This window comes from Apus apus, unplaced genomic scaffold (assembly GCF_020740795.1).
Source record: "Apus apus isolate bApuApu2 unplaced genomic scaffold, bApuApu2.pri.cur manual_scaffold_36_ctg1, whole genome shotgun sequence".
Classification (NCBI taxonomy): domain Eukaryota; kingdom Metazoa; phylum Chordata; class Aves; order Apodiformes; family Apodidae; genus Apus; species Apus apus.
Genome location: NW_026248850.1, coordinates 18203 through 46145, shown reverse-complemented (window position 1 = coordinate 46145; position 27943 = coordinate 18203). Strand labels below are relative to the sequence as shown.

At 35.6% G+C, this 27943-nt stretch overlaps 1 protein-coding gene across 2 annotated transcripts in view; it reads right to left on the bottom strand.

The window, feature by feature from the left end:
* Positions 1–27943, bottom strand: part of LOC127396245 (maltase-glucoamylase-like) — a 79994-nt gene that overhangs the window by 36048 nt on the left and 16003 nt on the right. For both annotated transcript variants that reach the window (XM_051643864.1, XM_051643865.1), the window contains exons 10-25: positions 27754–27879; positions 25342–25473; positions 24580–24696; positions 22543–22656; positions 19947–20031; positions 16764–16881; positions 15734–15905; positions 13907–14023; positions 11948–12102; positions 8248–8332; positions 7445–7501; positions 5464–5588; positions 3934–4022; positions 3136–3185; positions 1436–1606; positions 165–314 (exon numbers count right to left, since the gene is read on the bottom strand). In XM_051643864.1, coding sequence (XP_051499824.1) covers positions 165–314; positions 1436–1606; positions 3136–3185; positions 3934–4022; positions 5464–5588; positions 7445–7501; positions 8248–8332; positions 11948–12102; positions 13907–14023; positions 15734–15905; positions 16764–16881; positions 19947–20031; positions 22543–22656; positions 24580–24696; positions 25342–25473; positions 27754–27879 — 1863 coding nt within the window. The remainder of the gene's footprint in view (positions 1–164; positions 315–1435; positions 1607–3135; positions 3186–3933; positions 4023–5463; positions 5589–7444; positions 7502–8247; positions 8333–11947; positions 12103–13906; positions 14024–15733; positions 15906–16763; positions 16882–19946; positions 20032–22542; positions 22657–24579; positions 24697–25341; positions 25474–27753; positions 27880–27943) is intronic.

The following is a 27943-nucleotide window of genomic DNA, read 5'->3' as shown; positions in this document are numbered from 1 at the left end:
ACCCAACTCACCTCACCTCACCTGGCATTCCTGGCAGCCCCAGAGCTGCCGCCACCCACCTGGGTCCTCTCTCACCCCTCCTCCACTTGACCCCCCTCCCCCACTCCCCCCATCCTCCCCCCCCAGCTCCTCCCCCACCCCTGGCTCCCCTCCCGGTGACTCACGGCCCAGACGCAGCCGCGGCGCCGACACGTGTCCTCAGACGCCCCCAGGTCGGGGTGACAGTCGAACTTCTCCTCGGTGCTGGTCACCAGGGTCCAGCTCAGGGTGTAGGACACGCCCAGCTCCAGCTTCAGCCCCTGGATCACAGCGACCTGCAAGGACCAACAATCATGGACTCCTCAGGATTCAGTATTTCCAGGAACAAAAGTCCCAAAAATCGAATTTCTTGCTGATAATACGAACAGATTCCATCTTGATTTTTATACTGAATGATTATTATAATTTATTTATTATCTAATATAAGAGAAGGGCCTGAGGGGACCTCAGAGAACCTTCCAGTGCCTGAAGGGGCTCCAGGAAAGCTGGGGAGGGACTTGGGACAAGAGCAGGGAGGGATGGGACCAGGGTGATGGATCAAGAAGGACATGGAGCTGTTGGAGTGAGGCCAGAGGAGGCCCCGGAGATGATGGGAGGGCTGGAGCAGCTCTGCTCTGGAGACAGGCTGGGACAGTTGGGGTGTCCAGCCTGGAGAAGGTTCCAGAGCACTTAGAGCACCTTCCAGGTGCCTGAAGTACCTTCAGATCCCTCCAGGAAAGCTGTGGAGAGACTTGGGACAAGGGCAGGGAGGGATGGGATGAGGGGGATGGATGAAAACTAGAAGAGGGAGATTGAGGTTGGACATGAGGAGGGAATTCTGGGGTGTGAGGGTGGTGAGACCCTGGCCCAGGTTGCCCAGGGAAGCTGTGGCTGCCCCATCCCTGGCAGTGTTGAAGGGCAGGTTGGATGGGGCTTGGAGCAGCCTGGGCTGGTGGGAGATGTCCCTGCCCATGGCTGAGACTGGAAGTTCTTTAGATCATGGACAGTTTGGGTTGGATGGGAACATCTAGTGGATCATCTAGATGGTCTTCAAGGTGGCTGCCCCTTCCTTGGGCATCTTCAAGGGCAGGTTGGATGGGGCTTGGAGAAACCTGGGCTGGTGGGAGGTGTCCCTGCCCGTGCAGGGGGTTGGATCTAGATGATCTTCAGACCATGGAACGGTTTGGCTTGGAAGAGACCTTGAAGACCACCCAGATAACCCCTTAGATGATCCTCAAGGTGGTTTTCCCATCCCTGGCAGTGTTGAAGGGCAGGTTGGATGGGGCTTGGAGCAGCCTGGGCTGGTGGGAGGTGTCCCTGCCCATGCAGGGGGTTGGATCTAGATGATCTGGAAGGTCCCTCCAACCCAGCTCATCCCATGATTCTACCCATGCAGATTGTCCCTCTGCTCCTCTACCTTCTGGGCAGGGCTGTAGTTGATGTTCTGGACCAAGGTCACCACGTTCTTCTCGTCCACCACAGTGACAGTCCCTGGCTGCTGGGCCAGGCCCAGGATCTTGATCTCCTCAAACATCAGGTGGTTTGGATCCACGTAGCTGTTGGTGGTGACATTCATCTGGAGAACATTCTGGAGAGGAAGGAGAGAATTAACCTTCAACCTCCCAAAGTGCTCCTCACTCTGATTGAAAAGGGACAAATTTCGGAAATAAATTGATATGTTTATAAAACGAATTTATTTTTTAAAAATTTATTAATTTATTTTTTAAATCCAGTATTTATTAAAATTAAATATCCATAGTTCACTAAGTTACAGTTTAATTAATTTAGCATTTAATTAAATGTAAGTGGCCAAAAAATCAATTAAAATCAATTTGAGTTAAAGATACAAGTAATTAAATTATTACTAGTAAGTATTTAAATTAATATTATTAATAATTAAATAAAATGAAATGGCCATTTAGAAATGATCAATAAATAATTAATACTTTAATTAAATGAAATGGCCAACAATTCAATTAAAATGTAATTTAAAGGAAAAAAAGATCTATTGTTTCATTAGGTTAAACGTGAATTATATTAAGATGAAAACATAATTAAAAGTATTTTAAATTAAAATGTCATCAGTTCGTTAGATTAAGATGTAGTGAAATGTAAATGGCCAAAAATTATTCGATTAAACATTATTTAAATTAAAATGTCAAGACCTTAATTCAATTTTAGTTGAGTTACACTTACATGGTCAGAAATTAGTTCAATGTAAATTCAATTGAATTACACTAAATTAAATTTATATTAACTCAATTTATAGAAGTTAAATTAAATTACATTAAATCAATTTAATTAATGTGCAATCAAACTTCCCTATTTTCATTGGATTAAAATTTAATTAAATTAAAATGGCAACATATGAACTGAATTAAAAGTGATTTTTAATTACATTGTCCTTCAATAAATTAGATTTAAATTAAATTAGATTAAAATTAAATTAGATTAAAATTTAATTAGATTAAAATGGCCCCAAAATCACATGAAACGTTATTTAATTTCAAGTCAAAACTTTAATTAAATGCTAATTTAGTTACATTTAAATGCTCAAAAATTAGTTAAGTTTAATTTATATTAAATTCAATCAAATTAAATTAAATTTATTAAATTAAATTAATCAAATAAAATTTAAATCAATTAAATTAAATAGTAATAAATAATAAATGGTAGATAATTAATTATAAATAATAAATAAATAAAAAAAAATAGATAAAATAATATTAAATATAAATTACATCAATTAAATTGAATTAAATCAATTGTTGAACTAATTTTAAATCAAATGATGATATTTTCATGAGATTAAAATGGAATTAAATTAAAATGGCAAAAAATGCATAAATTATTTTTTAAAATTAAATTGTCCTTGATTCGATGAAAATGAAATTATATTAAAATTTAATTACATCAAAATGTAATTAAAGTTTAGTTTAATAAAATTTTCCTTTCAATTCAAACGTCTGATACAATTAAAATTTCCAAAACTGAATCAGAATTAAACTGAAATTTAAAAAGATAACAACGTCCAAATAAAGTATCCGTGGTGAAAATTTTAATTACAGATGTTAATTTTAATTAAATCCATTTTAAAAAAACCCTCTCCCAACTTACATTGGAAACCTTGAAGTTGTAGAAAATGTAGGAGTTGTTGCTCACGGTGCCTAAAATACAGAGAAATTCCAGTTACCACTGGGATGAGATGATGGGAAACACCATCATTGCTAATAATTACCATTAATAATGATATTAATGTGATGATTAATGTCATAATTCTCTGTTATTATCATTAATGTTATTAATGTTATTATCATTAATAATCAGCAATTATTTTATTACCTTCAAAACTACCCTCTGAAACCCATGATAAATAATTACAACCTAACTCATCCCAATTAACATCTAATTAATCCACATTATTTTTTTGATTGTTCAAATCTCTTCTGGATTTATATTTATCTTTTTTTATTATTATTTTATCTGTATTCATTATTTTTGTTTCTTATTTCTGGCCTTCAAAAGACTTTAGTCCCGTCCCTGCACCACGTGACCCAACTCAACCTTCCAGCACCACATGACCCAACACACCAAATGGCACGTGACCCAACTCACCTTGTGTCACATGACCCAGCTCACCCTCCCTACACCACGTGACCCAACTCACCCTCTCTGCACCATGTGACCCAAATCATCCTCCCTGCACCACGTGACCCAACACACCGAGCGCCACGTGACCCAACTCACCAACCACCACAGGACCCAACTCACCAACCACCACAGGACCCAACTCACCAACCACCACAGGACCCAAGTCACCAACCACCACAGGACCCAACTCACCAACCACCATGGGACCCAACTCACCAACCACCATGGGACCCAACTCACCAACCACCACAGGACCCAACTCACCCGTGGACTCTCCATCATCCCAGAACATCTCCCCAACCGCCTCCGCGTTGTCGTCCAGCGCCACCAGCAGCCCCAGCGGGTTCTTCCGACTGGGCAAGATGAAAAAAACAACCCCAAACCCACCATTTTCATTCTCTCATCTCAATCACAATATCATTAATTGTCTTTAACATCAATATTTAGGATCTCGAGTTCAACAGGAGCTCGAAAATCGGGTCATTTCCTTTCTGGAGCCCCAAGATTGTCCCAGAGTTTCGCGGCCGAGGATTTTCGGGCAACAGAAGAAAATTGGGGGCAAAAATCACATTTTTTCATGAAAACACCTCAAAATTCCCTGGTTCATTGTGAATCCCCTTTGGGCAGGGAGGGGGTGTGCCCGGATTTCCAACCGGAAGTGCTAAATATTTGCTGGGAAAGGAGGAGACAACAAATAGTTCTTGGATGATTCCTACAGATCCGGCCACATCACCATGTAATATTAATATTCATCATAAATGTAAATGTAAAACTAAATATAAAAATAACAATAAAACTCAATCTAAATGAATATAATTAGAAATATAAGCGTAAAAATATAAAAATAAATCTAAATATCAAAATTAAAATCAATCATAGAATCATGGAACCATAGAATCATCGGCTTTGGAAGGCACCTCTGAAGGTCATCACCCCTTGTCCTCTCACTCCCTGCCCTTGTCAAAAGTCCCTCCCCAGCTTCCCTGGAGCTCCTTCAGGTACTGGAAGGTCACCAGGAGGTCCCACCAGAGCCTTCTCTTCTCCAGGCTGAGCAACCCCAACTCCCTCAGCCTGTCTTCATAGGAGAGGTGCTCCAGCCCCTGGATCATCTTTGTGGCCTCCTCTGGACACCTTCAGGTGCCCAGAAAGTGGAATGTCAGAAAGATGAGAAATAACCCAAAAGGAAAGAATGGAACCATCAGAAATGGAAATACCAGAAAGGGAAGGATCAGGAATGGAAATATCCAAGAAATATCAGAAAGAGGAAGATCAGAAATAATCAAAGTACAAGAAATAAAAATATTGGAAATTAAAATATCAGAAGGATCAGAAAGAGGAAGAATAGAAATCATGGAATCATGGAATCATAGAATCATGGAATCATAGAACCATCGGGGTTGGAAGAGGCTTTCCAGACCTGTCTGGATGCCTTTCTGAGGGATCTGCCCTAGATGTGTGTGGGTTTTTGGTCCTGCTTTGGCAGGGAAGTTGGACTCGATGATCTTCAGAGGTCCCTTCCAACCCCCGACATTCTGTGATTCTGTGACTATCACTGTGATTATGATAATGATTCTAAAGTTGATGGGTGTGATAAAAAATGAAACATTCACATTCAAGCATAAAGTTAAATGGCATTTAAATTAAAGACAGGAAGTAAACCCATGACGATAGCAAGAATAATATGGTTAGAAGAATTCTTTTCAATTCAATTTCATTCTTTGTCCACAGCCAGAGGCCCCCGCCCTCCCCACCAGTCATCCCAGTGTTCCCCAGTTACCCCGCCCTGGGCCCTACCTGGCGCTGGTGGTGGTGCTGGGCCTCTGGAAGGGGAAGATGTGCCCCCCCCGCAGGTGCAGCCCCAGCTTGTCCCCTGGGAGGTGCAGGGTCACCCACTGCTTCCGCCACCACAGCCGGGCACCCTGAGGACAGGGGTGGGAAAGGGCGGTCAGGGGAGCCCTGCCTGGACTTCCCTTTTCCCTCAATTCTGCCTCTTCCCCTTAAATCTTCCTTTTCCTTTCTTCCTTTTTCCTCTTAATTCTTCCTTTTTCAGCCTTCATGCTTCCTTTTCCCCCTTAATTCTTCCTTTTTCCCCTCAATTCTTCCTTTTCCCCCTCAATTTTTCCTTTCCCACCTTAATTCTACCTTTTTTGTCTTTCATTCTTCCTTTTTTATCTTTCATTCTTTTTTTCCCCCTCAATTCTTCCTTTCCCACCTTAAATCTTCTATTTTAATTCTTCATTCTTCCTTTTCCCCTTAATTCTTCCCTTTTTTTCCTCAGTTCTTCCTTTTTCCTCTCAATTCTTCCCTTTACCCCTCAGTTCTTCCTTTTTCCTCTTTATTCCTCCTTTTCCCCTTCATTCTTCCTTTTAATCCTTCATTCTTCCTTTTCCCCTCAATTCTTCCTTTCCCACCTTAATTCTACATTTTTTATCCTTCATTCTTTATATTCTTTATATTACATTTATAACACATATTCATATTTATATCTATATCTATATTTGTATTTATATTTGTGTTTTATAAATTTAGATTTAGATTTAGATTTGGATTTCAATATATATTTATATACATATTTAGATTTAGATTTTTACATAGAATTCTCTTTCTCTGTGCACTTGTATGATTATTTCTATTTATATTTGTAATTTTATATACATTTATATTCAAATTCAGATTTATATTTGTATTTCTATTTTTTATTTTAAATATTTATATCTCTATTTGTATTTCTATTTGTAGTTTTATATATCTTTACATTCATATTTATATTTATATTTGTAACAATATATATATGTATGTCTATCCATACTTATATTAATATTTTTATCTTTTTATATATGTATATTAATATTTATATTTTAATTTTAATGTTTTATATCTATATATTTGTATGTATAGTCATATTTTATTCATATTTCTATAAATATTTGTATTTTATATCTTTATATCTATATTTGCATTTTAATTTATATTTATCTATCTAGTAATATTTTATATTTATATTTATATTCATTATATTTTCATTTGAACTATTTATATTTATATCTATATTTGTGTTTATAATAATATTTCAATTAATGTTTCTATTAATGTTTATATCAATATTTCTATTTATATTTCTATTAAGATTTGCATTTTATCTATTTATATCTACATCAGTATTTTAATTTATATTTATCTATTTCTATTTTATATTTATATTCATCTTTATATTTTCATTTGAATGTTTTCTATTTTTAACTATATTAGTATTTTAATAATATTTCTACTTATATTAATGTTTCTATTAATATTTCTATTAATATTTGTATTTTATATCTTTATTCCTACATTTATATTTTAATTTTAATTTATATTTATCTTTCTATTTCTATTTTCTGTTTTATATTTCTATTAATATTTATATTTTCATTTGAATGCTTTATATTTATATCTATATTTGTATTTCTATTAATATTTCTATTAATATTTGTATTTTATATCTTCATATCCACATTTGTATTTTAATTTATGTTTCTCTTTGTATTCTATTTCTATTTTAAATCTATTTATACTCATATTCATATTTATATTCCTCGTAATCTTCATATTAATATTTATACTGATGTTCTATTTCTATTCATCTCTAGATTCCTTCTTTCCACCCCCACAAGCTCGTTGCTCAAGTTCTCCTTCCACCCCCTCTTCCCAAATCCTGGCCTCAACCCGCAGTCACGTCACCTTCTCAGGTGGGCACTGAGGACCCTCCCTCCTTGGTCCCCCCGTCCTGACTCACCGACTCGTAATCGTACCAGACGGCGTCGGGGACATAGGCCTGGAGAACCTCAACCCCCTGAAGAACCAGACACAGAAACGAGGAACACGACATGGAAACGACCAGAATTACTGGGTTGGGTGGGAAGGACCTTGAAGCCCATCCTGTCCCACCTCCCTGCCATGGGCAGGGACACCTCCCGCCAAACCAGGTTGCTCCAAGGTCCATCCAAATTGGCCTTGGATGCTTCCAGGGATGGAGGAGCCACAGCTGCTTTAGGCAACCCAGGTCCTGGAGCCCCCTCAGGTGCTTAAGGTACCTCCTGGAGCCCCTTCAGGCACTGGAACGTGCTCTAAGGTCTCCCTGGAACCTTCTCCAGGCTGGACACCCCAACTCTCCCAGCCTGTCTCCAGAGCAGAGCTGCTCCAGCCCTCCCATCATCTCCAGGGCCTCCTCTGGCCTCTCTCCAACAGCTCCATGTCCTTCTGGTGTTGAGCACCCCAGAGCTGGACCCAGTTCTCCAGCTGGAGTCCCATCAGAGCGGAGCAGAGGGGGACAATCCCCTCCCTCGACCTGCTGGTCACCTTCTTCTGATACCACCAGGGACCTGGTCGGCTTCCATGGGTCACCTGGAGCTTCTCCTCACCCGACACCCCCAAGTCCTTCTCCTCAGGGCTGCTCTCCACCCAATCCCCACCCAACCTGTCACTCACCTGACCACTGCCCCCTCCCCCCAGGTGAGGGACCTCGCTGAACCTCCTGAGGTGGAAACGGTCCCAAGGCCACCCCCAGGTGGGCCAAGACAAGAAGAAACCAAGACCTACCGGTTCGAGCACGGGGGTGATGAGGAGCCCAGAACCCCACAAGAACTGCTTGTCAATACCCCAGGTCTCTTCATCAGAATAAAACCTAAACAAATTAAGTAGGCATTAATGACACCTACTAATTAATGCCAAATTAATGAACAGCATCATGAGTCATCTGAACGTCACCAGGTCGTGGAGAAGCAGCTGGGACGAGTCACAAGAGTCCCAGGGGCCACCAGAGGAGTCTTGAGGTCCCTCAAGACTATTTTGTGGTTGAGAAGGTAAACGAAGGCAACTAATTAATTTGGGCTCTGCAAATTCATTTGGGAGCATTTAGGATCCGCTAATTAATTTGGGATCAGCTAATTATGCATATTCATGAGGACGCCTGGGTCTCTGTGTGGTTCTACACAAGCAAAGGAGGGGGAGGGGTGAAATAATTTACAGAATTTAAATAATTTAATTAATATAATTAATGTATAATATTTTTGCATAACATTATACACATGATATATTCATATATTATATCATATAATGTATAATTATTAGGATATATTAATATGTTGTTCATTAACATACATTATATTTTAATATTATGATTAATACACATTCATATTTTAATTATTACATATAATAATTAATGCAATTGTGCCGTATTAGATATAATTAATATATAATTTTAATATGTAATGTGTGATATAATAGTATCATAATATGAATAAAATATATTTTTAATCTATTACATATTAAATATATTACATAAAATTATATTATATGTAAAATTTATTATAAATTATTATATAAATATATGTAATTATATGTAATAGATTACATATATAATTTATAATATAATACATTATATTATATATGATAGTATTTAATAAAATGTAATATATATTGTAATATATTATATTATATGTATAATATATAATATATAATATATATGATATATTATACAAATATATATAATTTATTAATATGTTAACTAGGATACATAACTATTAATATATTAATATAATGGTTGTTATATAGTAATTAATACATAGTATTAATTATAGTATATATATTTTAATATGTGATATTATCATATATATGAATAATATAGTATGAATAATATAATGTAATTAATATACTCTATAAGAATATTATGTCATTAATATCATATATAAGTATTTCTAATCGAATATGATGTCATATCACATAATTTGCATAATTAGCAGAATCCCCTCAGCTGCCCCAGATGTTTTGGGAGTAACAACAGCCCCAATGGGGGGGCAGGAATTTCGGGGGGGGGGGGTTGGTGTTTCCTGCGTGTCCCATGATGCTGGGGGTGGCAGCTGCTCCAGCTCGGGCTCCCCTGCCTCAGTTTCCCTTTGTGACTCAATTGGTCCCTCCCTGTTACAGCCCCGAGGCCTGGGGGGGGAGAAATTCCCATGGGAAAAGAAGGGGCTCAGGGGTGGGGGGGGGACAGGAAGGATCTGGGGGGACATCGGGGGGGGGCAGGAAGGTTCTGGGGGGGGGGGCAGAAATAACCTGGGGGGGTCAGGGGGGGCCAGGAAGGGTCTGGGGAGACAGAAAGAATCGGGGGGGTCAGGGGGAGCAGGGAGGATCTGGGGGGGTCAGGGGGGAGCAGGGAGGATCTGGGGGGGTCAGGGGGGAGCAGGGAGGATCTGGGGGGGGGGGCGGGCAGGGGGCAGGAAGGAAGGATCTGGGGGGTTGGAGGGGTCCAGGAAGGATCTGGGGGGTTCGGGAGGGGGCAGGAAGGATCTGGGGGGTCAGTGGGGGTCAGGAAGGATCTGGGGGGTCAGGAAGGGGGCCCAGGAAGGATCTGGGGAGATCGGGGGGGACAGAAAGAATCTGGGGGGCCAGGGGGGGCAGGAAGGATCTTGGGGGAGGAGTTAGGGGCAGGAAGGAAGGATCTGAGGGGGACAGAAAGAATCGAGGGGGGGGCAGGAAGGATTGGGGTGGAGGGGGCAGGGGGCAGGAAGGAAAGATCAGGGGGGGTGGGGAGCAGGAAGGATCTGGAGGGGTTGGGGGGGGGCCAGAAAAGATCTGGGGGGACATAGGAGGGGGGGCAGGAAGGGTCTGGGGGGGACAGAAAGAAATTGGGGGGGGGGGTCGGGAGAAGCAGGAAGGGTTGGGGTGGAGACAGAAAGAATCTGGGGGGGTTGGGGGGGACCAGGAAGAAAGTGGGGGGTCGGGGGGGCCCAGGAAGGGTCTGGGGGGGTGGGACAGAAAGAATCTGGGGGGGTTGGGGGGGGCAGGAAGGATCTGGGGGGTTTAGGGGGCAGGAAGGATCTGGGAGGATTGGGGGGGGCACCAGGAAGGATCTGGGGGGTCAGGGGGGGCCAGGAGAGATCTGGGGGATTTAGGGGACAGAAAGAATCTGGGGGGACATTGGGGAGGGGGGGAAGGAAGGGTCTGGGGGGGACAGAAAGAATCTGGGGGAGTCCGGGGGGGGGCCAGGAAGGAGATGGGGGGTCAGGGGGGGGAAGGAAGGATCTGGGGGGGGTCCGGGCAGAAAGAAAGAATCTGGGGGGGCCAGGGGGGGGGACAGAAAAGATCGGGGTGAAGGGAGAAAGAATCTGGGGGGGTTGGGGGGGACCAGGAAAAAAGTGGGGGGTTGGGGGGGGCCAGGAAGGGTCTGGGGGGTCGAGGGGGGCAGGAAGGATCTGGGGGGGCATCAGGTGATTTATTATTTATTATTTCACATGAATTTGGGGGATTTTAATTTTTTTAATTTTGGGGGAATATTTTGGTCATTTTTTGGGAACGTTTCGGGAATTTGGGGGAAATTTTGAGGGAATTTTTTGGGAATTTTTTCAGGATGTTTTGGAAAATCTTTGAGAATGTTTTGGGAATTCAGGGGGGATTTTTTTTTTATGTTTTGGGAATATTTTAGGAATTTGGGGGGAATTTTTGGGGAATGTTTTTTAATTGGAGGAATTTTTGTGGATTTTTTTATTTTCGGGAATGTTTTGAGAATGTTTTGGGAATGTTTTGGGATTTAAAACATTTTTTTAAGTTTTGGGAATGTTTAGGGAATTTTTTGGGAATGTTTTGGAAATATATTAAGAATTTGGGGAAAGATTGGGGAAATTTGGGGGGAATGCTGTGGGAGGAACTTTTTGGGGAATATTTTTATCATTTTGGGGGGGAACATTTTGGGAATATTTTGGGAACATTTGGGGAATTTGGGGGGAATTTATTTTTATTGTTTTGGGAATATTTTAGGGATTTGCAGGGAAATTTTTGGGAATGTTTTTTGAAGGGGGGGATTTGGGGGGTTTTTTTTAATTTTTGGGAACGTTTTGGGAATGTTTTGGGAATGTTTTGGGAATTTGGGGGGAATTTTTCAGGAATGTTGTGGGAATTTGGGATGAACTTTTTGGGAATATTTTTATCATTTTGGGGGAACTTTTTGGGAACATTTTTATCATTTTGGGGGAATGTTTTGGGAATGTTTTGGGAACGTTTTGGCCAATTTTGGGGAATTTTTTAATTTCATTTGCAATGTTTTGGGATGTTGGGTTTGTTTTTTTTTTTGGGGGGGGGGGAGTGGGGCTGAGGGGGGAGGATTTTTTTCAAAATTTCCATCTGGGAATTCTTGGCGACTTTGGATTTGGGAATTTTGTCTTTGCATGGTGGTTTGGTGGAACGGTGGAAGGGGTGAAAGTCACGTGAAGGTCACGTGAAGGTCACGTGCTTGTGAACATACTCGTGCAGCAGGGGCCGGGCCACGGTGGTTCCTTGGGTGTGGGCCCTGAAGAAGAGGGTGTAGAGGTGGGGCAGCAAGGTGTAGCGGATGTTCAGGTAGTGACGGGAGGAGTTGACCAGCAAGGAGGTCGCCCCAAAGGCTGCTGGGTCCTGGGGCTGGAAGGAAACGGAGACAGGAAGAAACATCAGCTGGAGCGGGGCAATTCCAAGGAAAAGTAGCATTTCTTGTCATCTTGGTGACTGGTGGTGGTGGTTGTGGTGATGATGGTGTTTGTGGTGCTGGTGGTGTCTGTGGTGTCAGTGGTAATGGTGGTGGTGGTGCTGGTGTCTGTGGTGTTGGTGGTAATGGTAGTGTTGTTTGTGGTGGTGGTGATGCTGGTGGTGTTTGTGGTGGTGATGGTGGTGGTGCTGCTGCTGGTGGTGGTGTTTGTGGTGTTGGTGGTAATGGTAGTGTTGTTTGTGGTGGTGGTGTTTGTGGTGGTGATGGTGATGATGGTGTTTGTGGTGCTGGTGGTGGTGGTAGTGTTGTTTGTGGTGGTGGTGGTGATGGTGGTGGTGGTGGTAATGGTAGTGGTGTTTGTGGTGCTGGTGTTTGTGGTGGTGATGGTGATGATGGTGTTTGTGGTGCTGGTGGTGGTGGTGATGGTCATGATGATGGTGGTTGTGGTGGTAGTGACGGGGGTCTTAGTGGTGGTGGTGCTGGTGTTTGTGGTTCCAGTGGTGGTGTCTGTGGTCTTGGTGGTAATGGTGGTGTTTGTGCTGGTGTTGGTGTTTCTGGTGGTGGTGGTTGTGGTGGTGATGGTGGCGGTGACGGTGGTGGTGCTGGTGTTTGTAGTGATGATGGTGTTTGTGGTGCTGGTGGTGTCTGTGGTGTCAGTGGTAGTGGTGGTGGTGGTGGTGGTGGTAATGGTGGTGTTGTTTGTGGTCGTGATGGTGGTGGTGGTGATGGTGGTTGTGCTGGTGGTGGTGTTTCTGGTGGTGTTGTTTGTGATGGTGGTGATGGTGTTTGTGGTGCTAGTGGTGGTGTCTGTGGTGGTGGTGGTAAGGATGGTGTTGTTTGTGCTGGTGGTGGTGGTGTTTGTGGTAGTGTTGGTGATTACGGTGGTAGTTTGTGGTGGTGGTGGTTGTGTTTGTGGTGGTGCTGGTGGTGGTTGTGGTGGTGGTAGTGACCGAGGAGTTGGTGATGATGATGATGATGATGGTAATAATAATAATAAAAATGGTAATTAAGATGTATTATTACTATTATCATTTTCATTATCATGTATTATTATTTATTCTTCTATTGTATATATTAAATATTATATAATCTATATTCTTATAATAATTTATAAGCATTAATTGGCATTATAGGAATTAATTGCATAAATAATCGACATTTGGGCAATCTGGAACCTGCCTGAGGAGACTGGACTTTCCACCTCTAATTCATTCCAATTAATTTGTTAATTCATTCTGATTAATAAATTAATTCTCATTAATTCCAGTTAATTCTAATTAATTCCAGTTCGCTTGGAGCTCAGCTCCTGTGGTTCAACCTCAAATGTCACCGCCCGGACTAATGAAGCCAGACAACGAGCTCATAATGATTATTAGCATTATTAATTGGAGTCAATTGAGTCAACTGAAGTTGGAGAAATGGGGTCAGTGAAGAACTATCCTGGGAGGTGGAGGAGCAGGAAGGGGGATTGTCCAGCACAAAACAGCCGATGGCCAGAGGGGACCAACTCAGACTGGATTAATTCAGTTAATTAAATGATTAGTAATTTAAATGGAGGCCTAAAGTAACCATTAAGAAGAGCTTCATGTGCAAAATGTACCCAAACTGAAGGTGGCACCAGTCAATCCTTTAACGACCGGCGACGGAGAACATCATTATTAACGTTTCATTAGGAATTATTTTCTAATTAGGGACAAGGTGGAATTTTAGCAGTCATTAATGAAACAATCAGCCCCTTACGATGCATTTCTCAGTGTTGTGGTTCCTGGAGAAGGGGTAGAAGGCCCCGACCTGCATCCAGCGCCGACAAAGCTCCTCGGTCGTGTCCTCAAAGAAGCCGCAGATGTCGGCGCCGACCTTAAAAACACCCCCCGTTAATTGCAATTAATCATTAATTGCTGCCCATTCGTTGCTCATCATGTCTGTCCATTTGGTTGGTGAACATTTATGATGGTGGCATTTGGAGATTTCTTTACATTTCTGTGTTAATTGCTATTATATCATCTCATCTTGTTAGAATCATTATAATCATCTATTATTATCATGATCATTATTCTGTTCTTGTTATAATAATATATTAGAATCCATAATTATTACATTATAAATATTTCAAATATATAATAGCTACATATTATATGGTAATATGAATATAAAATAATTAAATAAATACAAATAGATAAATACATATTTATATAAATGAATAGTGATAAAATTAAATTAAGAATATAAATAAATAAATAAATGTGCATAGATTTAATATATATAAAATATATATTATATATACCCCACATATTTCTATTTATTTATATAAATATATATTAGTATATATGAATAAATTAAATTAATTTATCATATTCATAATAGAATATATGCTATTCTATATATAAATACATATTAAATTATTAAAGATATATAATTATATACTATAATATAATATAGAATATAGAATATATAACATATAATATATATAATATATAATATAGACTATATTATATATAATATATATTATATAAATTATAATATATGATATGTAATATATAATATGTAAATAATATATATTCATTATATTTATTATATATAGAATTATATATAGTTATTATAATTATGTAATATACATTATATATATAATAAATATATTATATTTATAAAGATGTGTATTATAATATATATGAAAATCTATATTTATATATGGATATGGATAAATAAAGTGAATTACAAGATATTAAAACAATTCAAATGATTGAACAGAAATATAAAAATAAATAAAAATAAAGATCTCATGTCATAATGTAAACATTCATCAATACAGAGAAATAAACTGAAATATATAAATAGAAAAAATCAGATATAATGCAATACATATAGTAATAATTACATTAACATATTATATTAAAATGTATTATATAATATATTTTTATTATATATTGTATCTTATATATTATATTTTATATAACACGATTTAATATACTATTATATATAATAATATTACATATCATACAGTATTTATATAACCTATATATTTAATAATAATTTCTATTATAACATAATAATTATTATTATATTAGTATAATTGTAGTAATAAAATAGTTTTCTAGATATAATTTATATCTAATATATCATTATTTATTGATGTTATATTTAATTTTTCGTGTTTAACTTATGGAACATATAATATATGTCATTTGTTCCTTTATTTATTAATAATTTCATAATTGTTATTATATAATTTATATCTAACACATAATTATTTGTCAATTGATATAATTTTTTTTCCTCTTTAATTCAGATCTTCCCAAAAGGCCCCAAAATGGGTCATTTTTCCTACATGAGGGATCCCAAAGAGGGATTTATTAGCTAATTATTATTAATAATTACATGTTAATTCTTTTCTATTCAATTTTTAATATTTAAATCATGGAATCTGTCATATAGATCATTTATTCCCACGTTTAATTATTGTTAATTCCCTAATGATGATGATATAATTTATATCTAACACATAATTAATTATCAATCCATATAAATTTCCTCGTTAATTAAGATCTTCCCCCAAAGGCCCCTCCCTACGTAAGGGATCCCGAAGAGCCCGAACTCCAGGATCCCGGGGATCGCCCAGCGCAGATGGTCCCAGGAGGCCGTGTTGTCCCCCAGCCAATGGCCGCCATATTTGCCCGACCCCGCGAAGGTCGACCTGGTCAACAGGAAGCTGCGTTTCCCGGGAAACACCCTGTCCAGGGCCCTGGGGAGGGGACAACAGCAGCCCATGGATCCAGCCTGTCCAGGTCCCTCAACCCATGGATCCAGCCTGTCCCCATCACACAACCCAAGAATCCACCTTGTCCAGGTCCCTCAACCCATGGATCCAGCCTGTCCCCATCACACAACCCAAGAATCAAGCCTGTCCAGGTCCCTCTGTAGACCCTCAACCCACGGATCCAGCCTGTCCAGGTCACTGAACCCATGGATCCAGCCTTTCCAGATCCCTCAACCCATGGATCCAGCCTGTCCCCATCACACAACCCAAGAATCCACCCTGTCCAGGTCCCTCAACCCATGGATCCAGCCTGTCCAGGTCTCTCTGTAGATCCTCAACCCATGGATCCAGCCTGTCCCCAGTCCTCAACCCATGGATCCAGCCTGTCCAGGTCCCTCTGTAAACCCTCAACCCCTGGATCCACCCTCAACCCATGGGTTCATCCTTTCCAGGTCCTTCTGCACAGCCTCAACCAATGGGTCCACCCTGTCCAGATCCCTCAACCAATGGATTCATCCTTTCCAGGTCCTTCTGCACAGCCTCAACCAATGGATCCAGCTTTTCCAGATCCCTCAACCCATGGATCCAGCCTGTCCAGGTCCCCAACCCACAGATGCAGCCTGTCCAGATCCCTCAACCCAAGAATCCAGCCTGTCCAGGTCCCTCTGTAGACCTTCAACCTGTGGATCCAGCCTGTCCAGATCCCCCTGTAGACCCCTCCACCTTCAGCTGGACCCATCCCCCCCACCCAACTTGATTCCCTCCTCAAACTGTCTTCGATTCCTTCACCCAAACCACGAACAAGGATCTCCGAGAGAGGTGGCCCCCATCCTGAGCCCTCACCGTCGCGTGGAGAGGATCATGGAGTATCCATAGAGGTTGTGGACATCATATTGTCTCCCCCACTTCTGCACTGCGTCCAAACAGAGCGTCTTGGAGAACAAGAGCCTGTCAACAACATCTGCAGGGGAATTAAAATTGATGGAATTCAATTATTTGATATAAAACATGTTTAGTTGGGTCCCCAGGGGTCGATCCTGAGGGCCCTTGTTCAGTATCTTCATCAGTGACCCAGATGGAGGGATGGGATGTTCCCTCAGCTGGTGACACCGAACTGGGAGGGGGTGCTGTGCTGCCACCCGGGGTCACCTGGACAAGCTGGAGAGCTGGGCAGGGAGAAACCTCCTGAAATCCCACAAGGGCAAGTGGGAAGTTCTGCATCTGAGGAGGAACAACCCCGTGGATCAGCACAGGGTGGGGGTGACCTGCTGGAGAGCAGCTCCATGGAGAAGGTCCTCGGGGTCCTGGTGGTCACAGGCTGGCTGTGAGCTAACAATGTGACCGGGTAGCCAAGAAGGCCAGTGGCCTCCTGGGGGGTGTGAGTGTGGCCAGGAGGCCAAGGGAAGTTCTCCTGCCCCTCTGCTCTGCCCTGGGGGTCACAGCTGGAGAACTGGGTCCAGTTCTGGGCTCCCCGGTTGGTGATGGACAAGGAGCTGCTGGAGAGGGGACAGCAAAGGCCACCAAGATGCTGAGGGGATGGAGCATCTCTCCCGGGAGGGAAGGCTGAGGGGGCGGGGGCTGTTCAGCTGGAGAGGAGGAGCCTGAGGGGGGGTCTCCTCAAGGCTGATCAACATCTCCAGGGGGGATCAGGAAGGTGGGACCAGGCTCTTCTCGGCAGTGTCCAGGGCCAGGACGAGGGGCAGAAAGTGCAGCCCAGGAAGTTCCGCCTCACCCTGAGGAAGAAGCTGGGAGGGTGGCAGAGCCCTGGGACAACCTACCCAGAGAGGGGGTGGATCCCAAACCCACCTGCCCACGGTCCTGTGGGACCTCCTGGAGGTGACCCTGCTCTACACGGGATCCCCCAACTTCTCTCCCCTCCGCCTCTCCCACTTGTCCCCAGATCTGCTCCTTTTCCTCCTGGAAAACCCCTTTTCCTGAGGGAATTCTGGGAATTCCTTTTCCTCCCCCCCAACCTGGGGAATTAATTCATGTCATTAATAATGATGTTCAGAATTAAGAAAAAAATAATGACATTTCATGCCATCAAATGTATAATGAATAAGAAAAATTAAATGAGAAAAATCATCAATAAAAGGAAATTCAACAGTAAATAATAATTAATAAAGTTAATAAAATTAAACTTAAAATTCAATAAGAAAACTTAAATGAGAAAAATAATCAATAAAAGGAAATTTAAGAGTAAATAATCAAAATGAATAACATTAATCAAATTACAATTCAATGAGAAAAATTAAATGAGAAAAATAATAAAAGTAAATTTAATAGTAGATCATAAAATTGTAATAAAAGTAATAAAATTGAAATGAGAAAAAAGAAATGAGAAAAATAAGGAGGAAAAGTAAATTTAACAGTAAATCATATAAACTTAATAAAACTAATAAAATGCAAATTATGAACAGTTAAGTAAGAAAAATAATTTATAAAAGTGAACTTCCTAGTAGATAGTAAAAGTTTAATAAAATTAAAAAATAAAAATCAAAAGAGAAAAATAAAATTAAAAAGTAAATTTAATTGTAAATAATATAAATTAAAAAAGAAAAATTAATAAAAGTGCATTAAGAATTAATTTTAAAATATAAAAATAATACAATTCTAGTAATCAAAGACAAATAAATAATATTAAAAATTTAATACAATTCAATTTAACAATTAAAGAAGAAAAATTAAATGAGAAAATAAAATTGAAAAAATGGGAAAAATTAAGAAACAGAAAATTCAAATTAAGGCAGAAAATCACAAAGCAAATTAAATGGTTGAATAAAAAATTATCATTATATTTTAAAATTAAATGTAAAAAATAATAATGGAATAAAAGTTCATTTAAAAACTGATTTTAAAATATAAAAATAATTAATGATTCAATTTAACGATTAAAGAAGAAAAATTAAATGAGAAAAAAACAAATAAAAGTACATTTAAAAGTGAACTAATTAAAGAAGATAAAGATAATTATTACTATTCTGTTTTTAAACTAATTAAGAAATAAATGAGAAAAAAAGAACAGAAATATATTTTTAAATTAACAAATAAAAATATAATAATAATTAAAGGGAATTCTACTTAACACTTAAAGAAAAAATTAAATGAGAAAAAAATTAATAGAAGTAGATTTAGAAATTAACTAATTAAAAAGATAAAAATAATTAACACGATTCTATTTAATAATTAAAGAAGAACAATTAAATGAGAAAATAAAATTGGAAAAAATTAGTTGGGAAAAATTAAGAAACATAAATTTCAAATTAAGGCAGAAAAATCACGAAGTAAATTAAATGGTTGAATAAATAATTATGATTATATTTTAAAATCCAATGTGAAAAGTAAATAATAATAGACTAAGAGTTCATTTTAAAAGTAACTGGAAAAAAAAATTGATTCTATTTAACAATTAAAGAGGAAAAATTAAATGAGAAAAAAATGAATAGAAGTACATTTAAAAATTAACTAATTAAAAATTTAATTAAGACAATTCTACTTAACAATTAAAGAAAAAATAAACCAGAAAAAATGAAAAGTAGATTGAAAAATTAACTACTTAAAAATATAAACATAATTAACATGATTCTATTTAATAATTAAAGAAAAATAAAAAATATTTTAAAAAATTAATACAATTCTATTTAACAATTAAAGAAGAACAATTAAATAAGAATAAAACCAAATAAAAGTAGATTGAAAAATTAATTAAAAATTAAAAAAACCCTAATATGATTCTATTTAACACTTAAGGAAGAAAAATTAAATGAGAAAATAAAATTGGAAAAATTAGTTGGGAAAAATTAGGAAACGTAAATTTCAAATGAAGGCAGAAAAAATCAGGAAGCAAATGAAATGGTGGAATAAATGATCCAAAATTATTTAAAATCACGAATTCTATTGAATTCCCCAGGGAAATACCTTTTTCCAGCCGAGGAAAACCCCAGCATTCCATGGGAAAGGCCAAGGAGAGGTCATGAGGTCACGAAAGCCCCTCCCTGGTTTCCTGCCCCGCCCCCCGGAACTCACGTGGGGTGAAGGGCGGGAAGTTGAGGTCGGTGGGTTTGCAGCCTCGACTGGAGCCGGCTACGAAACTGGCGACTTCGTTCATGTCCTGGAAAAGGCCCAAATCCCATGAAAAAAAAGCTCGGAACGGGGCAATAACCAGCAGGAAGGGAATAACGGCGGGAAAGCGCGGAAGAGGAGGGGGTGAGGAAATCAGCAGGACTTGGGGTTGGGGATTTGTTCTGTCGGGTTGATCCTGTCGGGTTGGGTTGGGTTTGATGGTCGTAGATCATGTTCTGTCATATTCTGTTCTGTTACCTTACGTATCATATTTAAATTACATTATATTATATGACATTATATTATATGATATTATATGATCATTTATAATAACATAATTATATCTATAACTTAACATAATTATATATAATGTATATTATATATAACATATAATATAATGTCATATCATACAATATAATGTCATATCATATAATGTTATGTTTGTTATGTTACGTTATGTTATATTACATTACATTATAATACATTACATTATCTTATATTACATTATATTTATTATATCTGTTACATTATGCTACATAATATATTACTTATATTTTACATTACAATATTTATACCTACATTTATATCTGTATCTATATATCTATATCTAAATATCTATATATAAATATTTATATAACTCTATATCTACATCTATACCTATATCTATCTATTTCTATATCTATATTTATATCTATAAATGTATATATTATATATACATAGAGATATATATTTATATATATTCATAGAGATATATATTTTATATATTTATAGATATATATTAAATTATAACATATATTTATATAACCTATGTTCTATTATATATTATATATTATATATTATATATTATATATTATATATTATATATTATATATTATATATTATATATTATATATTATATATTATATTATATATTATATTATAGATACATATTTTTATATATTTATAGATATATATGTATAAATATAGATATAGGAGTAGAGATAGACAGATAGATAGATATAGATAGATATAGATCTCTATATTTACATTTCTATCTCTATATCTATATATCATCTATATCTGTATCAATATCTGTATCAATATCTATCTATACCTATATCTATACTTATATCTATATCTATCATATGTAAGGTATGATATGGGATGGTACATTACATCATATCATATTCTCTTATTTTATGTTACCTTCTATTTTATTTCATATTTTATATGAAATTATTACATTCTGTTCTACCTTATATATAATATCATGTTATGGTATGTAATTTTATCTATAATTTCATATTTCGTATTACAATATTATGATTATAACATTAATATTATAATAAGAATAATGTATCTTTATAAACATATTATAGTATGTTTATATTAATGTAAATAATATGTAATTTATAATGTAACATACTATTAAAATATATACTATATAATATTTAATAAATTACATATTATAACATTTTATATAAAATATATATATTAAATTAATATAGAATATATAGCTACTTTATATTATATTGTATTATATTATATGTTATGTTATATATTTGTTATAACACCTATTATATATCACAGAATTATTTCAATATTCCATTAAACAACCCAAAATCCTCCCAAATTACCCCATCTCTTATTCTGAAAGGAAATAATTTCACCCCTAAATATGCAATTCAAATTAAAAGTTAATTTCAGTATTTTGGGGTTTGGGTTTTTTCCTCTCTTGGGGGAAACAATTCCCAAGAATTTAAACGAAGAAATATAAAAATAAATACAATTTATCAATAAATGTTATCAATAAATGTTATCAATAAATGTTATTTAAAAATAAATCAATAAAAATAAATTTAAACTAATTTAGTGAATAATAAAAAATAAGGAATCAAAATAAATCACAAAAATTACTTATTGAAGAATGTAAATAATGAATACTAATAATGAAAATAATACATTAATAAATTGTGAAAATAATAAATAGTAAATAGTGGGAAATTAGAAAATAATAGTAATAATAGTAGTAATAACTAATTATAGTAATTATAGCAATAACAGTAATAGTAATTATGATTATGATGATGATAATAATAATAGATTGTGAATAATAAATCATAAGTAGTAATAAGTAATGAAGAATAAATAATAACTCATAAATTATAGAATATACATTATAAATGACAAATAATTAAAATCATTATTCCCATCCTTTGCTAATCTCTCCCCAAAATGAAGCATTAATTAAAAATGAAAAGTCCTGGAGTAATTGTAAACCTGGTCTGGCACAAATTATAATTAGTAGTAATGCCATTTCAGAAAATAAATATAATAAAATATAATTAAAATCTAAATAAAGATCGAGAAAATATAGAAATCTAAAAATATGGATCTAATAAATCCACTTCTACTGAAGACATTTTGGATTCCCACCAAAACCCCAAGGATCCCACCCCAAACCCTTCCCAAATATTCCAAATCCCCCCAGGATTTGGGGCCCTTTTCCCTCCATTTTGCCCTAAAATTCCCAATTTTCCCCCTTTGGGGCCGATAATTAAAGATGCAGGAAATTCCTTACGATCCAGATCCCGTCGTAGGGAACTTGTTGGTGGAATCTCTGACATTCCTGCACCCACCAATCAGAGCCCTCGGGGTTGGTGAAATCTGGGAAGACCGTTTGGCCCGGCCAGACCTGAGGGGGGACAAAAAAAAAGGGGGGGGGAAATTCGAATTGAATCCGAATTAAACTCGAATTGAGCAGAAATAATTCAATCCTGGGATGTCCTTTAGGATTCTTGGGAGTTGATTCTTTCTGTGATAAACCATGAGAACCATCAAGAGGGGGGAATGATCAGTATTAATGATTGTGAATTATTAATATTAATGAGTTGGAATTATCGGGATTATTAATGTGATTGATTGGGATTATTAATGTGAATTATCAGGATTATTTATGTGATTTATCAGGACTATTCATGTTAATTATCAGGAATATTAATGTGAAATATCAGGATTAATGAGTACTATTTTCAGCATGAATTAATATGAATCGTCATTATCAATTAATATCAATCATCATTAATTAATATGAATCGTCATTACAGATTGGTATGAACCATCATTATGAATTAATATGAGTAATCATTACAAATTAATATAAATTATCCTTATTAATATAAATCATCATTAAGAATTAATATGAAGACTAATTACAAACTAATATCAGTTACTATCATTATTAATCAATCATCGTTAAGAATTAATATGAAGAGTAATTATTAATTAATATCAGTTATCATTATTAATTAATCATAATCACCAATTACTATAAATTATCACTATTAACTAATACAAATCACCGTTATTAATTAATATCAATCATCATTACCAATTAATATCATTATAAATATAAGTATATACTTACTTAATATATCGTAAAAATTATATATAAATTAATCAATTTAATTAACGATTAGTAAGAAGAACAACCAGGACTAATTAACTCTAATTAATCGAGATGAATCATCATGAATGAATTTCAACATTAATTTATATTAATCATTGTCAGTAACATGAAAATTAAACATTAACATTTAAACTTATAATTTAGAAAGTACAATTTTAAAAATTAAACGTAACAATTTCAAATGAAGAAGTGAAAAATAAGATTTAAAATTACAAGATTAACATTAAAATGTAAATTTAATATTAAAAAATTAAAAATAAATTTTACATTTAAAATAAAAATGGAAATTTAAAACTAAATTAAATATTTTAAAAGTGAAAATTTTTAAAATTATAAGACAAAATTTTGATATATTAAGTTTTTAGAAATACTACCATTTAAAATATTAGCCTTAAAATTGAAAATGTAAAAATCCAATTTAAAATTTCAAATTAAAATTCCAATTTAAAAATTCAAATTAAAAATTCAAATAGAAAAAGTATCAAAGCATAAATATGCAAGTTTAAAAAATGACCAAAAATACATTTTAAAAATTAACATATAAAATAAAAATTAAAATGCAAATTTAAACATGCAAATAAACATTTTAAATTAACAAATTCACACAAAAAATTAAAATAAAGCATTATGAAAAAACAATTTTAAAAGTTCAAAATAAACAATTCACATAGAAAATGAAAATTCTAAAAATGAAAATTTAAAAATAAAATTAAAATTCAAAATAAAACCTGTAAATTTTAAAATGCAAAGAAAAAAATTTAATTCACATTAAAACAGTAAAATTAAGTTATTAAAAAACAAATTTTAAAGGTCAAATTAAAGAATTCAAATAGAAAATTAAAATTATAAAGAGTCAAATTAAAAATGAAAATAACGAATTAAAAATAAAACTTTCACATTAAAAATCCAAAATAAACCATTTCACATGAAAAATTCAAATTGCAAATGAAAATGAAAACATTGCAATGAAAAACTGAAAATCAAAAATTAAAAAATTCAAATTAAAACATTAAAATAAAAAAAAAGAAAATTATTTTTAAAAAGAGATTAGAAATTGAAAGCAAGAGAAGAACCCAAGCCTGGGGTGGGTTCCTCAGGAGGGTTTCTGAGGTGGGTTCCTGAGGTGGGTTCCTGAGGTGGGTTCCTCACCTCTCCGATCAGGGGCGTCACCCCGTCCGATTCATTTACCCAGACCCCCCGGCGCTGCCCCCGCTCGTAGGTCTCGTAGGGTCCCCCCACCAGGGCCTGGGTGCTGATGGCAGCGTCCTGGGAGAGGGGATGGGGGCTGGAGACACCCTGCTGTGGGTCCCTCCACCCACCATTGGTTCCCTCCACCCTCTCACCACCCACCGTTGCTTCTCTCCACCCATTACTGGTTTCTTTCACCCTCTCACCACCCATTACCAGTTCCCTCCACCTTCTCACCACCCACCCCTGGTTCCTTTCACCTTCTCACCACTGATTACTGGTTCCCTCCACCCATCATTGGTTCCCCCCACCCATTACTGGTTCCCTCCACCTTCTCACCACCCACCATTGGTTCCCTCCACCCTCTCACCACCCATTACTGGTTCCTTCCACCCATCATTGGTTCCTTCCACCTTCTCACCACCCATCATTGGTTCCTTCCACCCATTACTGGTTCCCTCCACCCATTACTGGTTCCCTCCACCCTCTCACCACCCACCACTGGTTCTCTCTGCCCATTACTGGTTCCCTCCACCCGTTACTGGTTCCCTCCACCTTCCCACCACCACCCATGGGTTCTCTCCACCAATCACCCACACCCCACCAGGGGCCCAGTCAGAAATCTCACGTAACCCCAAACACATCCCCAAAACCATCCACATCTAGAAACCATCTGCAGATGATCCAGCCCTTTGACACGAGAAGAACCAGCTGGGGCCTCACCAGGATGATCACGTATTTCTGGCCCCGCTGGTGGAGGAACTTCTGGAACTCGGGGAGCTCCTTGAAGTTCACTTGGTCGTAGGTGAAATCTTTGCGCCCCTCCATGGAGTCGATGTCCGTGTGCTGCACGTCCTGGGGGGACACGGGGGGAGGGGGACGTGGTCACGTCACCCAACCAGGGCCCTGGGGTCGTTGGGGTTGATGTTCTTCTCTCGTGGTCATTGGCCTTTCTGGCACCTCCTGATTCCTGGAAATTCTCCAGGGATTCACTTAGAGAATTGGTCTTTTTCTTTCGAGAGTTGTTATCATTTTCTTGTTGATTTCTTTTCATTATTATTAATTTTTAATTTTATTTTCTAGATTTTGTTTCTGTGCTTTTTATTTTATTATTTTATTTTATTTGTTATTGTTTTTCATTTTTATTTTTTATTTTCATATTTTCTTTCATTCTTTTATTATGTTATTATTTTATTTTCTTTTAATTTTAGTATTTTTTATAGTTTTATTTCATTTATCTTCTTTTACTTTAATTATTTTAAATTTTATTTCTTATTATTTTCTATTTTTTATCTCATTATTTATTTTATTAGTCATTTTTTTCTAATATTTCATTTTTAATTTTACTTTTTAAAATATTTTCTATTATTTAATTTTTAAATTTTATTTCATTTTATCTTCTTTTACTTTAATTATATTTAAATTTTATTTTTTATTTTCTATTTTTCATTTTATTATTTGATATTAATTCATTTTTAATTTTATTTTGCATTACTTTTATATTTTGATTTATTATTTTATTGTATTATTTTATATTAATTTATATTATTTCATTTTTAATTTTAATTAATATTAATTTTTATTTTTATTTTATTCTTTTAGATTATTCCAAATTTTAAAAACTTTACTATTTTAATTTTATTATTTTAATCTTTTTATTATTTTAAATTTTTAATTAGTTAATTTTAATTTTATTTTGGTTTATTTTTATTGATTTTTGTTTGGTTTACTTTGCTTACAACTTTATTTTACATTTTATTTTAAACTTTCTTTTATTATTTTAGATTTGCTTTTAAAAATTATTTTAGACTTTACATTATTATAGATTTTCTTTAAATAGGGTTTAATTAATTGGGGGAATGGTTGGTTGCTTTTCTTCTATCTTGTTTTACATTTTATTTTATCTCAAATTTTATTTTATCTTAGATTTTATTCTAAATTTTATTTTATTCATTTAGATTTTTTCTTTATTTTTTATTTTATATTTGTTGCCTTTAGTTCAGATTTTGTTTAATTTTATTTTAGGTTTTATTTTATTATTTTAAGGGGTTTTATCATTTTAGATTTTCTTTTTTATTTTATCCAAAATTTATCCATTATTTGGTTTAGTGGCTTTTTTTTCCTTTGGTTAATTTTATTTGTTATTTTAGATTGAATTTTGTTTTATTTTTAAATTTTATTGTATTTTGGTTTATTTGGTTTATTTTGGTTATTTTTGTTTGTGCAGTTTATTTCACATTTTATTTTAGATGTTATTTAATTTTTTTTAGATTTTACTTCTAACTTTATTTTATTATTGTAGATTTTATTATAGTAGATTTTATTTTAAAATGTATTTATTTATAGATATTTTTTGTTTGGGTTCAGTTAATTGTATTTTTTATTTTATTTTATATTTTATTTTAGGTTTTATTTCAGATTTTATTTTATGTTTTTACATTTGATTTTAGAGTTTAGTTTATTACTTTTTTGTTTATTTTTATTTGATTTTGTTTGGTTCCATTTTTTTCTTTTACATTTTCTTTTAGATTTTCTTATATTTCATTTTCATTTTGATTTTATATTTTTCAATTTGATTTTGGAGTTTAGTTACTTTTTTGTTTATTTTCTATTTGATTTTTGTTTGGTTCAGCTTTTTCTTTTCAATTTTACTTTATATTTTCTTATATTTCATTTTCCATTTGATTTTAGATTTTACTTCATTTGACATTAGATTTGATTTTAGATTTTTCCGTTTTATTTTAGATTTTTCCATTTGATTTTAGATTTTTCCATTTGATTTTAGATTTTTCCATTTGATTTTTGATTTTTCCATTTGATTTTTGATTTCAGCTTATTATTTTAGATTTGATTTGATTTTGGTGTATTTGTTTGTTGTTCCATTTCTTTTAAATTTTATTTTAGAATTTATTTCATCATCTATTTAATTATATTTTATCTTTTATTTAATTCAATTTTCGATTTGATTTGACTTTCGATTTGATTTGATTTTCGATTTGACTTGATTTTCGAGGTGATTTTTTATTTGATTTCATTGGATTTTCGATTGGATTTTTGATTGGTTCTCCTTGATTAGCTCGGACCAATGAACTTCTCCGGATGTCCCCGGAAGTCCCGCCTCCCGTCCTCACTCACGTGGGGCAGCCCCAGGGCGTGGTTCCGCTCCACAACCACCTTCACCTCCTCCAGGGACCCGTAGTCATAGCGGCTGAGGTGGAATCCCAGCGACCAATAGGAGGGCAGAGCCGGCAGACCAATGAACTGCGAGGAAACGCCGAGGGGAGGAGCCAGGTCAGGTGGGGAAGGGAGGAAGGGAGGAAGGGAG